This window comes from Leucopleurus acutus (genome assembly GCF_964270905.1).
Source record: "Leucopleurus acutus genome assembly, chromosome: 2".
NCBI lineage: Eukaryota > Metazoa > Chordata > Mammalia > Artiodactyla > Delphinidae > Leucopleurus > Leucopleurus acutus.
The window spans coordinates 99124524-99143259 of NC_139143.1; the positions used below are offsets into that span (position 1 = coordinate 99124524).

Genomic DNA, 18736 nt, shown 5'->3' on the forward strand with positions numbered 1-18736 from the left:
CAAAATTTAGCTGCAGCATGACATAATGTGATCTGAACTAATTTGGTGACAAAACCTGACTGGAAGGGGTATGAGGTCTTCTCCTTTATCTCACTCAGTGAAAATAATCATAGGTTTGCTACAGAAATATGTTTGATTAAGTGGTGCTACCTGATATTCTGCTGTGGGTATTGATGTAACATAATGTATGTACACTGTATTACCTTTTAAAATTAAAAAAAATTTGAATTCCAAATCAGATCTGGTCCCATAAGCATCAAATAAGTGACTGTGGACTAGTGGTTGTACATGAATAACTTGGTAGGTATCCTGGCTCTATATATTGGCCCTACAGCTTGGTTCATATATGTAAGGCTCTTAGAGGAAGGTCCTCTCTTATTGTGCTGACAGAATCAGGGTATTGAGCCTGAAAAACTGGTAGTCAGAGCCCAACAATGGTCAAGTCACTGAGGCCATGAATGTCACTTAGGGAGGCCTATACAAACCAGCCAGCCAATATGTCATCTCTAGATGGCTGCATGGGTTGTGAGCACCCATGAAAAATAAGTGATTCTCTTTCCTATTGTATTTCCTCCAAATCTCCGTTGGCCTCTTCCTATGCGAGACTGAAGGCCCTTGTGTTAGAACTGCTGAACTGTGAAGGCCACATATTCCAGGGGACATGGGAAGATCGATGGGAGGTCAATGCATCCACAAGCACATTTCAAGACTGTATAGGCTTACTTGTTTATTCACCAAATGATTAATTCCACAAACATTTATGAAGGCCAAGAATAAAATATGGTCCCATTCTTAAATTGCTAACATTTTAGGTCCTGAAGTCAGAATGACCTGAGTTTAAGTCTTGCTCTGTCATGTATTCGCTGTGGGAACTTGGGGCAACCTTTATGTGCCTATGTTCCTTTATCTGTAAAATGGGGATAAAAATAGTACACACCCCATGGGGACATTGTAAGGATTTAATGCAAGAAAGTACATAAAGCACTTCACAAAATATAAAAGGCTATGGTAAGCTTAATAAATATTAGCTATCATTATTATCACTATCATGGTAATTTTGATTACAGTCAACCAATTGTAAGTGCACATACATTACCAAGAATCTATCTTGATATATATACATACATTATCAAGAAAAGAGCAGCTGATTTTGCATAGGACAGGCTAGGTAGGCTGCATCGAGGAGTTCGCATTGAGGAGTAGTCTCGAAAAATGAGCAGAATTTCAATAGAGAGTGAAGAAAAAGGTGATTTGGGGAAAAGAAATGAATTCAGTATCTTGCAATGTTGACTTTGAGATTTTCATAGACAGCTGAAAAAAATGGCCTGGGTTCATTAGAAAGATTCAGGCTATAATTTGTTTATTAGCATTAAACCAATATTAATAAGATCTAAAACCACAAGATTAGATAGGAATATCAAGGAAGAAAACTGTACACTGAGAATGAAAATTTAAAGCAAGGTAGAAGGGGAGCCTTTGAAGGCAAAGAAATAACAAGCAGCAATCTAGGAAGAAAAGTGGGAGAGAGCAGGTTTAGAGAAGACCGACTTGTTCAAACAGGTGTCAGATGGAGTCCACATCCCAGTGGAGGACAGAGGAAGTCACTGAACTTTAACCTGAGAAGCCATATAGTGAGATGTACAGTCTTTGGGCTCAAGACACACCTGGGTTCAAACCTTCCTTCTCATTCTGACTAGGTAGCTAAACCTTAAACAAGATACTTTTCCTTAGTAGTCATCAGATTCCACCTTTATAACGTGAAAATAGTAGCATCTACCTTATAAAATTGTTGTGAGTTAAGAATGAACTAATACATGTAAAGCACTTAGGAAATTGTCTGGATAATGACATACACATGTACGCCCGGGAAAATATAAATTGGTCAATGCAAATTTGATACCAGAGAAAATAATAGAACAATCATTAAATTACTTTCCATCGCTCAGAGGAGACCTAGATATTGTGTAACAATTCAAGTCGGATTTCTGAACAAATAACGTCAATGTCAGACCAATTTAATTTTCTTTCTTGGAAGAATATTAGACTGTGTAGGTAAGAGGAAAGTAAAAGATTCAATACAGCTGAACTAGCTGGGCTTTTCTCAATGACATTTCTATCAGAAAGCTGAGGAAATTATTTACAGCAGCATGTCCCCAAGAGTGTTTTATAGAAGGTTTTTAAGTGTTCCATGAACAATAAAGTGTGGGAAACACATGATAAAATAGATTACTTATTTTAGGGTTCTCAAATGTTTTTAATAAGGTAATGTGAATATCTAAGAGTCAGTATAATGTATAGCATTTTCCAAACTTATTTGGCCATGGAATTCTTGTAAGGGTCATAGGACACAGTTTGGCAAGCAGAGGTATAGACAATATTATATTACCTTTTTTGAAATTACTATTCCTAAAGGTTAATTGTTAAGTTTTCAGCATCTATAAGTAGGGATCAGAATTTCAAGAGGGATCAGAATTTTATTTATGAGCTAGACAAGGGGAATCAAGAGAATCATGATTAAGCATGAAGTTGGACAGAGTTTCTATCTACTTGGAAAACAGAAATGAAATTCAAAGGACATTCAAAATAGAATTCTATCAAAAATAGAATGAAGATCAATAGGGAGAAGAAGAAAGATGTCTTACAGATAAAACATAAGCTTTGTAGAAAAATAAGAAATATATTGATACACATACATATGGCTTTAAAGAACCAAGAAAACACACTGAGTCTTCAGTAAAAAGCACAATGAATAAAAATATCATCACAAGAGTTATTACTTCTGCTTCTGCCGAGTCTATTATAATGAAAGGCATGGGGAAATGTGGTGTGTCTCACAGATTGGGGTGGCGGTGTTTTAGAGGGCTGGGGCTCTGTATTCTTCTCTCCTCGCTCTATATGCTCCATACAAAAGTGGCCTTGGAGCTGCTCCAGAATTTAGGACTTCCAAGCCATAGTATTCCCAGCAAGGTCCCAGTTTAAGGAACTTTTGAGTGATGGGCTGAATGGTTTTGAAGGGAGATCTTAAAATTTCCTGATGTAATGAAGCCTTCCTAGTTTTTATGCTAAGAGTAGGCAGGAACTGATCTTCTTATTCAAAAATCCTGGCTGCTTGAAGTTCTGCTAAATCCAGAGATTATCCAATATGAGTGTTATTTCTAGGCTACTAAAGAGTTGGTGTTGAGGGATCAGAGAGTGTAGCCACTCCTTTTTACTTCTTAGGTTTTTTATTCCTGTATTAGCATACAGCATATCCTGAGTGTCCCTCTTAATATCTGACTTGTAATGTACCAACTCGTGTCACGTATGTGTGGGCAAGTGCACACGTGAGTGTGTGCATGTATGCATGTGTGTAAGAAAAAGCCAAAATGACAGGAGAATCATAACAGTGCTAGAAGTCCTGAGTTTGGCTTAAATTTCCACACTAAAAATTCAGAGGACTTCCAGGGCAAACAACTAGGTAAGAGAGTTGAAAATCTTATCATATGAGAAATGGAACTGATGATGTTAACCTGGACAAGAAAGAAAACTGGGGTTGATATAGAGTTTTAAGACTTAAAAAGAAAAAGTGGTTGGAAATTAGGAGACACTCAATATTGATGTTAAGAAATAAGTTTTATAACAATTAAAACTGTCCAATAATTGACAAGTCTGCCTTATGAAAAAAAGCCTAAAAATAAAATTATTTTTGAACACTTATTTTGTGGTAGGTGTTATGCTAAACACATCACACGCATTAGCTTATTCACTTCTCTCAAAATCCTTATGAGGTAAGAACTGTTATTATCCTCACAATACAGATGGGAAGCCAAGTGTTAGAGAGGTTAATATTGATACTTTACTTTTTCAAGGTCACTGAGCTAGTGAATGGACAAACTGGTATTTGATTCTGGAACCTGTGTACTAAACCACTTAATTGCCTACTTCCGTCCTTGGACATTTGCAAGCAGTCTGATGTGGCAGAGATTTCTTTAAAGGGGTTCTTTCCATTGCAAGACTGGACCATTGCAGGTTATCTTAAAATCTTCAATCTAGCTTCGGCCATATTGAGGATTGAAACGCTGAATTCAACCTCCTTGGCCATTGTATCCATCTGTCACCTTCATATTTTAACAGAAATGGGGAAAAGTCTAGAGAAGACCAAGAAAAACTAAGGGATGGATAGACAATAGAATCCACATGGACAATTGAAAGAGGTTGCATTATATTAGGGCTATGTAAGCCATTTCCATGGAGAATATAACAAGAAATCCATTCCAGTGAAAAAGCTTGGCTGGAACAAGGTCTTTCCAGTGAAAATGTCTTGAAATAAGCAAGACTTTGAAGTACAGTTATGGGTAGAAAAAAACAGTGTCATGTTAGAATAGAAGCCAATGCCTTCAACAGCAGTCTCTCCCAGCTGCCTTTCTAGTAGCCCTGACAAGTTGGCCTGCCCTGAGGATGAGCTAGAATGCCACCAAGTGTTTGTAAACATTGTTCTCTTCCATCCTGTCCCACTAAAGGAGCAGCAAACATCAAAAATGAAATCTGAGTCATTTTCATTTGAGGAAACCTTTAAACTAAATTTGACAACTGTGGTGATAGGAATTCTAGCTAGTCACAGGGTATGGCAACAAATAACCTTATGAGATTCCTCCTGAATTCACAAGTCTATGGCTCTCAACAATTGAGGAAAGCCCATGGAGTCTCTGTTAATAAAACCGCCTTGAAAAAAAATCATTTCTGCTCAACAGAACTTTATGTATTAATTTTAGGAGCTAGGCTGTCAGTTTTTTCTTTAACACAGAAAGAAACGGAATACCTTCACAAAGGGGGATTTTTTTTTTTTTAGCCTTTGACAGATTTTTTTTCCTGCTTCATAGAAATTTTAACATCATTTCATGCCCCCATTTTTTATGGCCTGTTACTCGGTCCATTACTTTTACATTTAACTTGATAAGGTCTTGGTTCCTGGCTATTAGTTTCTGAGGTTTGGTTTCTCACAGCTGCTGCTTTGAAGTGCCTGATAAAATTCTTAGCCTTGCATGGAGCTGGTGGCTCTTCAAGGTCTCATTCCCCCACTACTCACTGTCCTGCTGTTTCTGTTACTTCTCACTTGAATGGGTGTATTCTCAACCTCACCCTTCTCTACTTTTAAGAGAGGTCAAACCTTGGGCTTTTGTGAGTGGCTAATTGGTCCATGCATGGAATTGGGCAATTTATTCTGGAAGTAATTACTTGTCTCCTTGAGCGTGTCAGAACTTGTTTTCCTAGGAATGTTCAGGGATTTCAGAGGGGCACCCACATGAGTGATAACGGGGCATCTCTCACGCTTCCTGTGAACACAGATAATGCCTGTGCTCTTTTCACATGCACACAAACATCCCTTTTCTTACGGTGGTCCCTACAGGCCTACAGTCACACTCTTTATTGAAAGGCAGCCTCTCCTAACAGGATACACGCCAGGCGTGACATCAACTGCTGGCATTTGGAAAAAGCCCACCATTTCACTGAGCAAAGTCAGGCTGTAGCTAAATTTGGAGAGGGAAACATCTTCTAGACAAAGCATCTCTTAGGTTACCCAGTATGGGAAATGGGATTGTAAATATTTAGAGAATTTCTGGAAGTAGTTTATGGTTAAAATTAAGTCAGAGTTGGGAGTTTTGAATGCCTTTGTTATTTTAATAGGAGATTAATTTGGGGAAGCAAAAAAAGCAGCTTCTGTTTCATCCAGTTAGAAAAAATTTCTCCTGTGGTTTCTATCATTTCCCAACACACTGATGTGAATGTTGGAAGACTGACTTTAACAGATGATCCAAGTGCTAAAATGTGCTTACAAGTGGCAAAATAGGGATGAAAGCTTTAGCTGCATTTTGAAGAGGAATGGGACTCCTGGTAAGAGGAGTGAAAGCACAATTGCAAGTGAAATTGAGAGGAACTCTCAGCTCATCGTGCACAAAATATGGTATTACCGAGCAAAAGTTACTCACAGGTATTTGCAGTGCCTTTGGGGATGGGGAGATACGAGCCTGGACTCCAAGGTCGGCCCTGATAATTCTTCTTGCATTTCCCACAGTCTGGACCTGTAGTGTTGTGCTCACATTCACAGGTCAATTTGCTGTTGTCATACACACACACAGTGGCATGGAGATTACATTTGCACCTAGGCAGAGGAGAGACAAGAGTTCATTAAGTCCAGTTGTCTTGGTGATCACTGAGGCTTTATCCATCTGTCTTCTAGGATTGCGGCTCTCACAGCCCATAGTGCTTGAGTGCTCCCTAAAGACTTAGTAAAATGTAGATTTGCAGGCCTGACCCTCCGAATCTTTTAAACAAGTGTCCTTGGGGGTAGGGGTGGGGGAGGGATTATGATACAGGCTGACCTCATCCCACACTTTGAGGAATCTTAATACAAGTCAGTTAGGTGGGGTCTGACGCTCACCTAAGGAAACTGTGCTCTGAAATCAGGGATTTCCCAACAGATATCCAAAATATTGCCACTAGTGAGAGGCTTTTCTGTGCTATTATCAAATCTACAATACATCTGGCTTTGAAGAACAATGTCATCTTCTGTTTTTCCTTAAACCAGAAGGACTACTCTTATTTGTTTAAAAAGAAATATAACCATTGAGATAATTTGCTATTCAGGTTTATTTTATAGACCCCAAGCGGTTATAAACAGATGTTCTCATTCTGGGCTCTGAAATGACATTCCTCAGGCAGAAGAGTTTTTCCACGAAGGCCTCTAAGTAACCTGAATAATCCTCAGATTTCCTACTCACATAAAATAATCACAAAGGTCTCTCATAAATGGGTCAAAGGACTCAGGAAAAAAGACGCTTCGAATACTAGAAAATGAAAACCTGTGTGTGGCAGGGGTTTGAGGTCATTAGCCAAGGCCTTCCCTTTGGTGCCTGTGAATAATGCTGTAATATATGAGAGGCAACAATGGAATATGCAATTTCTACAAAAATACATTCCCATATCCAAAGTCTCTGACTGTAAAACTACAAAGGCCAACTTGATATCTGTTGAGGTAGCAGGTTATAACTTATAAGATACAAAGTACGAGCCACATCCTCTGGAGAAATAAAGCCTAGGTCAACAGAATGTCCATGACCAGAGGGCAGAACAATGTATGTGGGAAGAGATGTGTCCACACAAAGGAAAGGACCTGATACCCAGACCTGGGGGTAAAGGGCCAAGATCTGTCAGGGTCAGAACCCGAAAGTGTGTGTGTGTGTGTGTGTGTGTGTGTGTGCATGTGTGTGTGTGCATTTTTAAACTAGTCTGGCCCTTTCTAGGAACTAGGACAAAAATATAGAAAGTCAAGTTTCATAAAAATGAAGAAATATTATAGTGCTTTACATTTGCTTTCTTTTTTGGCAGATGTCATGAATTGGGAAAAGTAACAATACTCTTTCTTAGGTAGGAAAATAAGATTCTTTAACAACTGCTGTTGGTCTCTATAATGTGTGTACAGTAACATCCAAATTTCTTTCTTGTGCACTAATGGTCTGTTTGGAACACTGACCCGTACTTACGGCAAGGAAACAAAGGAATTGCTAAGACTATTCCTGAGGGCTGCTGGGCTCTCTTCTAACTAAAAGGTGTAGCCCCTAAAGCAATAGCCACCCACTCAAACCTCCCTGGGTAATACCAAGCCTCAGCTTCCTCAGGGGTCGACTACACTTCATAGTACTTATAACTACACTCTGCCCTCTGTATAGTTGTAAATTATAATAAGGTGAAAGGCTACCATTTAAACAATACCCATTCAACATCAACACGTAAACAGAGTCTTTAACATTCATACAATCTTTTAAAAGGAGAAAAAATTCAGTTAAGTAAAACAGACAGTGTTTAATTATGAGTTAGGTCTTGTAAAAATCTCCTACGTGCAGGGAGGTACTTGTGTTAAGCTGCTTATTAAAGAATCTTTCTCCTTCCTTCATTAGCACCTTTATTTATGGGTGTGTTTATAAATATGAAGATGTTAGAAACTTAAGTGATAGAAGCACCAGCTTATACTGATTTAGCACCCTATCTGGTGTTTCAAAATTCCAAATGAGGAAATGAACAATGTGACCCCAAAGAATATGCTGGTTTCATGTGTGAAGATCAAGAATGCAAGTAGTAATTCTAAATTGGATTATATATCTTGTAGCTATTAATACTTTCATACTGGTAGTCAGTCTCTGAGTTGTAGGCAATTTCTATTCTAAAGACTTTATATTTGCTGAGAAAATATTTTTTGAATAACAAAAGGAAGTGAAAGAAGAATAGATGAATCTTTAGTCTTATTTTTCCCATATTTCTTTCAATTAATGGTTCATTTTCACCTGTCCAAAGATTTTTAATCATTCAAGGCTCAACTCAATTCATTACTCTTTCCTGATATCTATCATACCTACTGTAGACACCCTATCTCTCTAAGCTTCTGATTCCTTTAAAAGCTTCTGTGTGTTTGGTTTGGTTGGTTGTTACTTAAGGCTCCTTCTGCTTTTAGAATTTTTACTCATTGCTTCTCTCTCATCTTAAGGAAGAAAAATATCTACTTTGTACCCTAGTCTTCTTTTCTCGCTACCACTTTAACACTCTCCTTCCCCTTCTTGAGTTTTCTACACTTGCCATCTCCTTTTTCTCATCTCCCACACACTCACTGTTTCCAACTAACCACAACCTCTCTTGCCAAGACCACCCATGACCTCCTGGTGAAGATGTAATGGATTTCCTTCCTTGCTTTACCTATCTCCTTAGGGGATTTGACTCTGTGGGACCACTCCATTTCCCCTGACACACTCTCCCCACTGGATTCTCCAGGTCATTTTCAGAACCCTCTTCTGTTGTTCTCTTCATGTACTGTTCTTTGGGGTCTAGATCAGCATAGTCAGCTTAAGTGACTCTCCTTGGGCACTCTTATCCAGGTGGTCCCTTCAGTTTCCTCTGTGGTCCTCAACTACTTTTGAGTTATAGGCAATCTAAAGCAAATTTGCATCATTTTTTTCCCCTAGAAAAAAGTAAAAACATGCAAAATAAACTCAAACAATTGGAAATATTTTAGGAGATTCAGATTCTCTGTTACCCATAGGAATCCACAGAACTCTCTCCTTCCATTATCACTAGGTGAAGATCATCTGCTCAACATGTGGATAAGTCCTGGTGCTGTAACGTCCATCATGGATCTCTCTCCTGAACATGTCAAATCCAGCATATCCCAAACTGAATTATTTGGCTTCCCTCCCCCACCTACTCATCCTTCTGTGTTTTCTTTCTCAGTACATTGCATCACCTTCTAGTCAGCTGGTCAAGAATGACCACTCCCACTCCCTTTCCTATCACATCTAATTTGTCTTTACTCAGTCTCTCACCCAGTTCTGAAATTCCTCCTCCTCGATGACTCTCAAATACATACAGTTCTAGCCATTGCCACGTCCCTGTTGACATCATCATCATCTTTGATCCGGTTTATTGGCTTCTATAGAGACCTTTCTGCCTCCTCTCATACTCTTCTTTAGCCCAATCTCATCACAATAGTCAAAACGATCATTTACACAAAAATACCTGGGTCACCTTGGCTTAGAACCATTGAAAAATTTCCTTTTATTCTCAGAATAGAGTCCAAGCTCTCTAACATGGCCTACAAGTCCCTTTGAAATCTATCTCTTGTTCTTTCCCCATTTTTATTTGCACCACTACCAATTCTACAATTAGTTCTTCAAACTTTGCCTTTGCGTAATCTTTTAAGCTGTTCCTTATGCCTAGAACATAACTCTACCTCTTTTACCTGCATAATTTTTACCATTCAGATGTCAACTTGGAAATCTCAGTGTCTGGCTCCTAGGTGACATTCAAAAACCATCTGCTGATTAACTATCTGAATCCTTCTCTGACCCACCAGAATGCCTTTCCTATGGGCTCCTCTGACATGAGGTAAGGCCAGCCACAGGATGAAGTCCACACTATCTTTGCTCTAGACTTAGGCTGTATTGTAATTGTTTATTCTTCTGTCACTCTCACTGGAGTGTAAGCTCCTGGGAGCAGCAGTCATATTTGCCTTATTTATTGTAACATCCCTAACACGGGTCAAGCTACTTGGCACATAATAAGTGTTTAAAAAATATCTGACAAATAAACTAGTGACTAATAAACAACTAAACTTCCTGAAAGCAGGGACTTCATGTGCCTGTTCTACTATGATGAATACAGCAATGGACTAAGAATAGAGAATTAATAGGCACTGTCCTAAGTCAAACACTCCATGATGTATGCTGAAAATTGCCCTCACCACTGGATTTCATAACTAACCTTATATTGGGCAAAGGGAACTCTAAAATTGGTGCGACCTTGTAAACTCAATTTAATTTAATTTAAACTCCAGAGGATTTGCCAAATGTCTGAAAGCTAATGCAAGAGCTGTCCTAAAAAGATGCCTAAAAGACCTAGGAGAAGAACGCAACTTAGAGGAGGGATAAAAACAGCTTAGAGGAGAGCATTTAGGTAGCATAATTGTTCTGGAGTGTGCATCTTTTAGTTTCAACTCCTTCCTGTAAGGATGGCCACCCTGGGTCAGCTAAAGTTTGGCAGAGTGCTGCTTGGGTGCTGGCTACAGCTCTAACTTCGTAAATCTGCTGACCTAGCTCGGCTCCTGGACTTTCTTCAGTCATTGTGACAACTGCTGTGCCAGGGCTGAGCTTGTGAAAGTGGACGCTGAGGCACAATGTCATTGGCCTGTATTTGGAAACGGCTCCCTTTCATTTTCCACAGCTCAGTTTATTCTCATCATCCCATTCCAATCAGACACTGAAATCCTTTATTTAGAGCCCTTGCCGGAGTGGCTTTTCCTCCAACGGAAAAAAAATGTATTTCACAATGCTGGGAGATCGCTCTCAATTCCTGGTGTTATGAACTCCGGCCTTGTGATGGGGTGGAAGGCAGACTCCCGTGACATCCACTCATCTCTGACAGATTCATTATCCATTTCCTTGGCCATCCAGCTGCCACATTTGCCATCACATTAGGTGGGGGAGGAACTGTACAAGTGGAGATCTAACAGGCTTTGCTAGCAGTCAGATCTGATGTTCTGGAGAGCTGAGCCTATTCACCGATTCTGTTTACATGTATAGAACACATACAAAGACACTGCAGATAGAACTAATTGACTTGCTTGTACCTCAAAGATCCACTTGTGTGTAAGCAACAAATTGCACACACTGTCAAATAAGGGCATTGCTAAGACAGACCTTTAAAAAAAAAGTGAGCTCTATTCTGTGATGCAAACTTAATGAAAACCAGTGTGTTCTTGCTTTTAACCAGGTCTGCACTTCCTGTATTTTAGTGAGCAGCTGTCACAAGTCAATTTAATCTTGCTTATGAAAAGGCTCCAACATTTAGATCTGTGCCACCTGCCAGTAGGTATGAAAAACCCATCTAGTCTGCCTGGTTTTTTTTTTTTAATAACTTAATATATTTATTCTGGGAAGCATGCTATCCACCAGAGTTTCCTGCGAGTTAGAGGTCTGTACGTGTAGTCTATTGTAGTGTTTCAAATAAAAGTACCAAGACAAAGAAGTTTAAAACTGGCCCTTTGTGAAACAAACCTGGAAGGGAAATCAGGCTTGCTGCTTTTTGGCTACTTTTATGCCATAGGAGGATCTACCCTGAAGTGAATGAAGTTTAAGTATCAGGCGGCACTTCAAAAACTTGAGAAGGACCCTAACAATGTGTTCATACAGTCATATGCTTTTATATTATTTTCACCAATAAGATATTATTATATTTTTTTAATTAATGAAGGTTTTTCCTTAATAAGCCCCCTTCCCAAAGGGCATACATTTCAGGCACTACAAAACCTGGATCAGGTTTGCCTTCCTTGGGTCGGCACTTGCTATACAAATACTTGTAGAAAACAAGTTAGCACAAATATCAGGCATTTGGAGATGTCTTTTCCAAAAGGTGACAAATTATAAAATGCCTCTCACATACTTCTTCTCCCTCTGCAGCCCCTTGACCTTTCTCTTTTCACTTTGACACATGAATTTTCAATTTCTACTTCAATACATTATTTGAAATGGGAGACTTGCGGCAAAATGACTTAGAGATTATGAGTTATATGACACTGAATCAGACAGCCTCGGCCACTTATTTGCTGTGAAGCTATGAATGAGTGACTTAACAAAGAAATAAACAGAGCTAACCTTGACTAAATACTTCCAAGCACCTGGCATTGTGCTAAGTGCTTTTTGCATATTTCACACATTATTTCATATAAACTACAAAATAGTTACATGGAATTAGCACTATTAATAATTATAGATGATGCATTTGAATATTGAGGGACTAAGAAATCCAAGTCTCCCAGGCAGTATGAACTGGAGCAGGGATTTGAACTATGGGCAGTTAGCCTTTAGAACTCAGCTCTTACCAATGCAGAAGTCATGCTGTCTTCCTGAGTATGGCCAGGCTTCAGCTGCCACAGGGACAATAAATGAATGTGTTTCAAAGAACAGTTTTGGGGACTGAATGAGATTATCCATGCATACACTTAGCATAATGTCTGACAGAAAGGTATTAATAAGTGTTAGTTTCAATTATTATTATTATTTCTACTGTCACTATTGTTACCGCTGCTACTGGAATGGGCTGTCTGCTTCACTCCATAAGCTTTAATTAATAACAAATTCTATGGATAACACTGTGACAGGTCTCATGCATTCAAAAAGAAGACGACGTAGAGTCCTAATCTCCAAGAACAAGCAATCTGTTGAGTAAAGGAGATGAAACATACATAGACTAACTACAGACCACCAAGACTGAATACTCTATTTAATCATGACCATATAGGAAATTAGGGTAGTAACCCTGAGTTGTCTCTACATTGATAAGGATGTATTTGTACTCAACAGTCAGAGGTACAGCACCTATCATTTAAGGCAGGTGGAAAAAAAAAATCAACACTTACCAAAGCCCACTATAGACCTGGAACTGAATAGATGCTTTATGTATGTTATTTCACCTCAGCCTCATCACCACTTTGAGAAGGAGGAATAAGTATCTGTGATTTACAGATGTGGAAAGTGTGGCTGAGAGCAGTAAAGTAACTTGCTCAGAGAAACATGCTGCTGCTAAGTGGTAGCCAAGAGTCAATTCCAAAAGCTGGGCTCCTTCTAGGACATCACTTTATTTGAGGAAGAACAAATCAAACTGCTTCAGAGGAGAAGTAGACCCATGGTCTAAACAGCGTATTAAGACATTCTCTAACACTTGCTAGTCAAGGTGTGGTCCGTGGGCCAGTAGCTCTGGGATCACCTGAGGGCTTGTTAAAATCTCAGGCCTCCCTCAGGCTTTCTGAATAAGAATCTGGATTTTAACCAGATCTCTAGGTGATTTATGTGCACAGTAAACGTTGAAAAGGACTGCTGAGCTCACCAGTGTGTCAAAGTCCTGCTGAACAAGAAAACGAAAAACCTGGGGGTGATCCTTCTGCACACCTTCTCCCTTCCACCATATTGTGTGGAAATCTCTGACCTAAACCTGACCAACACTAAGGTTCTATCTGTACTCACAAACTTAATATATATATATATATTATGATATATAATATTATATATAATATATAACTTATAATTCAACAATAAAATGACAAATAACCCAATTAGAGAATGGATGAAGGATCTAAACAGATACTTCTCCAAAGAAGATACGTGCATATGGACAGTAAGTACAAGTAAGCACATAAAAAATGTTTAATATCATTAGTCATTAGAAAAAATACAAATTAGTATCACAATGAGATACCACTTCACATCCACTAGGATGATTATAATTAAAAAAGATGGACAGCAGCAGATGTTGGCAATGATGTGTAGAAACTGGAACCCGTGGGATAGGGAGGGTGGGAGGGAGGGAGACGCAAGAGGGAAGAGATATGGGAACATATGTATATGTATAACTGATTTACTTTGTTATAAAGCAGAAACTAACACACCATTGTAAACCAATTATACTCCAATAAAGATGTAAAAAAAAAAAAAAAGAAACTGGAACCCTCATGTATGGTTGGTAGGAATGTAAAATTGTGCAGTCACTTTGGAAAACAGTCTGGTAGTTTCTCAAAAAGGTAAACATAAAGTTACCACATGACCCAACAATTTTATTCCTAGACATTTACCCAAAAGAATTGAAAACATATCCACACAAAAACTTGTACACAAATGTTCATAGCAGCTTTATTCATAATAGCCAAAAAGTGGCAACAACCAAAATGTCTACCAACTGATGAATGAATAAAGAAGATGTAGATAACAATAGAGAAAACACAAAGTAATGAAGTACTGGTACATGCTACAACAACATGGATAAACCTTGAAAACATGCTAAATCAAGGAAGCCAGACACAAAAGGCCACATGATATGTTTTCCTTTGTATGAAATACCCAGAATAGGCAAGTCTATACAGACAGAAAGCAGATTTGATTACCAGGAGCTGGGGAGGAGCAAATAGAGAGTGACTGCTAATGGACAGTCATTTTAGAGTGATGAAAATGTTCTGGAATTCGATAGTGATGATGGCTGCACAACTTTTTGAATATACTAACACCCACTGAATTGTGCATTAAGGAAATGAAAAAATAAACTAAATGAAATAGGGCATTTATGCAAAAGAGACTACAGAAAACAATGGATAAGAGTTTGGGCTCTGGGGTTATGTAGTATGGCGTTAGCAGGAACCTTAGGCAACTTCCTCAAGCTCAGTTTACTCCTCTGTAGAATGAGGATAGTAAAATACCTACCTTAGGGGTTGTTGGGAGGGTTGAATGATACACTGTGATGAGGCAGAAACTGCTAACTGATCTTTGTTTTTCCACACCAGAACAGTTTTAACTGGGCATATGGTCACAGGCATAAAGACTACATTTCCCAGCACTTCCTCTAGCTAGGTGTGGCCATGTGACTACATCCCAGCCAATGGCATATTATCAGGAGTGGTGTCTGTGACACTCCTGTTGGGCCTGCACTCCTTTCCCATTTCTCATTTAGTTCCTGGAACATGCACAGGGTATTGAGTCACTCAGACCACGTGGACTTTGGTAGTGGAACCAGGGTCCTCAGACAACCTCCCCTGCAGTCAGAGGAAGGTGGGTCAAGGTGAGTGTATGGAGCAGAGCCACCATACCAGCTCTGGAGCACCAACCTCCCAAATGCAAGAGGATAGAAATAAACTTCTACTTTGTCTAAGGCACTGTTAATGTCAGTCTTTCTTATACACATCTGAAAGTATATCTGAAAACAGCACCTCATATGTAATAAGCACTTAATAAATATAAACTACTACTATTATCATTTGTATTTTTAAGCACAGTCTTATAGCAAAAGGCTGGATCTTCAAATATCAAATGGGGCTGGTCTGATCCTAATCCCACTAGAAAAGAGAGGGCTCCAACCTTTCCAGCATTCTACTACCTCTTCCTTCATTAATTAAATCTAAAGTCTCATGCTACTGATCACTGGTAAGCAAAAATGTTTTCAGAATATGTGTATTTATAAGCTATGCAATGGTCAAAGTTCAGTGTGAAATAGATATCTGCTTATAATTTTTTGAAAGCAGTGACAAACCAACAGACCAACAAGGAGGCGGAACATCCGACTTGTGTTTGGATTCCTGTATTATGGGAGAAGCATAAATGAAAGAAGTGGTGTTAGGACTCTAGGAAGCCACCCTGAAAATACAGAGGCAGGTTTCCATATGGCTCTTGAGCTCATTCTTTCACAATATATTGAGTTCCTGGTTGTTGAGGGCCCTGGTTGACGGGGGCTCCACTCTCCTAACCTTTGTTCTTGGAAGAATTATTTTTGAGAACTGAATGGTATAAACTTTTTTCTTTTGAAGCAGAGAAATGTACTGTTATGCAGTTTTCTCTGGGAGTGTAAAATAAAAACTGAGATCTTGATCAGCTCTTCATTGACTCTGGGATTCTAAAATGATCTTTTAAAAAAATTTATATAAGGCAATTGGTTTGCTCCAAAAATTGATGGAAAAAGGACCAGAAAGCCTTCTTACACATTTTGCAATAAATGACTTAGACATCCTTATGGCACTTTTAAAACCCTCTAAAAGTTCCATTTAAACCTTACTTGAGACTTTAAACTTACTCACAGTGAAGCATCAGATTACATGATTCACTAAACTGCTGGTTCTTGTATATAATATTAAAAATAGTCCCTTTCTATTTCTAAAGCTTGCCAGGGAGACAAGAGTACCATGACTATAAAATAAAAATAGGAGCTTATCAATTTGAGATAATGCATTGTCCAAGATTGGAAAGGGTATACGATGGTGCTCTGTGACCCGTTTACTACACCCAAGAGAAATCTGGTTAGACAAGAGGTGCCAAAAGATAAAAGACATAGCAAGATAATCATCGCAATCCAGACTGTCACTCTTCTCGGCACAACCAATCAGTCTGAAGACTGGCAGGTAAAGAGCTTGTTAAATTAAAACTCAACTAATCCAAGACCAATTAGCAATTAATAGATGATCCTAGATGCTTAATATGTGCATAGTAAACCATTCTAATTCTTTTTGAGAAAACAGAAAATCTAGGGGTCTCCAATCCTAGAAATACAAATGATCACTGTTCAGAGAACCAGATTCTATAAGACAGATAGGGCAACATGGTATTAAGAGCTTGGACTCTGGGCATGAAAGACCTGAGTTTAAGTCCTAGCTCTACCATGAGCCTGTTGGGCGTCCCCAACTGAGTGTCAGTTTCCTCACCTATAATCTGGATTACCGTTAGTAACTATAGTATAGGATTGCTATGCAGATTAAATGAAATAGTGCACATTAAATGTGTATCACAGATTGTGGTAGATAGTAAGTATTCAATAAATATTAGCTATTATTATAGCTATTATTATAGAGAGGAACGGCAAATTCATGGCTATCTAAAAGTCCTTCACATTCCCTCCTCTCTTGCCTTCCTCTATAAAACATGTGGGAAAACTAAAACACTGATTTTCCCAGACTGCCCTTCCTCTGGGGTTGGCCACATTAGGTAGTTCTGACAAATGAGATGTGACCAGAAGTCACTAGGTAGGGTGTTCACGGAAGCTTTTCAAAAAGGACAGCTTGAATGGAATCATTCCTTTGGCTTTTTGCTCCTTTCTCTTTGTGCTTTCCTCCTGTTCTGTTGTCTGGGGTCCAGACGGAAATGCTAGAGGGACTTAAAACTTTGCAATCATAAGAATGGAAGTTCTGCTTAACGACAGGTAACTAGGAGGCTAGAAGGAAACCAAGGCCAGACCATGTCCTCACACACTATGTGAGCCCCTAGCAACTGACCTCCCCATGTCCTCTTGCATGCAGAAAACAAGCCTCACCCTGTTTAAGACATTCAGCCTTCCTCTTTGGGAAAACTGAATATATTCCTGATATAAGAAGCAATTATAAAGATTGTTGACGTGCTCAAGTTATGTTCACACATATTTGTCCATTCTGTGGTTTATAGTAACCAACTAAGATTTCTTTCTTTTTTTTCTTTCTAGAACCACAAAAGTGAAATATTTTTTTTCACTTATTTTTTAAATTCCAATTTGATGTGAACTATACCATGATAATTTCTTATATACTTCTTTGTATTAAAAAATATAATTCTCCTCTTGGAGAAATTGGGACATAAGAAAAATAGGGCAGGAATAAACCTCAAGTTCTCTTGTGCTCTGCAAAGCCACAGAGTTCAGTAAGGCTCTGCTGCGGCGCTGAGCCATCTGACACTGTGGGATTCCTTCATCAGGTTGGATTGTCAGGTAAGTTTTTGAGATCTCTTAAATATGTATACTTATCCACTTAAAAAGGTCTTATTTCTTCAAATGGTTACCTTAGAGTCTGATTAAAAATAGATCAGGCTGAATAAATAGCTTTATGACTAGAAATAAAAGTCAAATCTGTGCAAAAGAATACACTACAGCAACCTTATTCTATACTTTTACTTTTCACTACAAAATTTGAGAGGAAATTGAATTAGATTCCCATGGGTGGTATGGAAAATTGGGGGTAATAGCTTTCTTCTAATTCTTTTTCTGAGAAGTAAAATAACGTCCAGTAGAGAAGAATGCACCTAGCAAAGCCTTTGGCTTTTTCCCCTTATTTGGTGGCCTACTTTTGTTAATAAGCCTTGGAAAAGTTGAAGTTTAAAGACAAAAAAAAAAAAAAAAAAGAAAGAGAGAGGTAAAAAGACCCGCCCACTAAAAGAGCATGATCTTACTTGCTATGACTGATGACCTGAACTGTTTCACTTAAGATTAGAAACAAGGGCTTTAAAGCAAAGAAACAAAGAACTCTGAGAATACAAATGAAGCACAGCAACGAGTTCTCAAAAGATCCATTAGATAGGATATGGTCAGGAAAAAGTAACTAGATAGTACTGATACTGTCACAATCACATTCAGTCTTTCCATCGATACGGTTAAATCTTCAGAGATAGGGTCTGTACCAAATGTGTGAGAATATTTTAATGAGAAATGAAATTTAAAGTAATTTAATATGGATCAGGGTCATATTTTAGAGTCAAATGATATATGATCAAGAGACCTGGACACAATCACTAACTAGCTGATTTATTTTTGGTGAATTAAACTGGCTTCTGTGACTCATTTCTTTGAAAGGTGAAGGATTTGGTCTGTGTTTGAAAAATGCCCTACATTGGTTGCCTGACTGATCCTACCTTCTGGCAATATCTAAACTGTGGTGGGTGTGCCT

At 38.6% G+C, this 18736-nt stretch overlaps 1 protein-coding gene across 2 annotated transcripts in view; it reads right to left on the reverse strand.

The window, feature by feature from the left end:
* Positions 1-18736, reverse strand: part of NTNG1 (netrin G1) — a gene marked incomplete at both ends in the record, with an annotated part of 326635 nt that overhangs the window by 83745 nt on the left and 224154 nt on the right. For both annotated transcript variants that reach the window (XM_082833524.1, XM_082833523.1), the window contains one exon: positions 5967-6139. In XM_082833524.1, coding sequence (XP_082689650.1) covers positions 5967-6139 — 173 coding nt within the window. The remainder of the gene's footprint in view (positions 1-5966; positions 6140-18736) is intronic.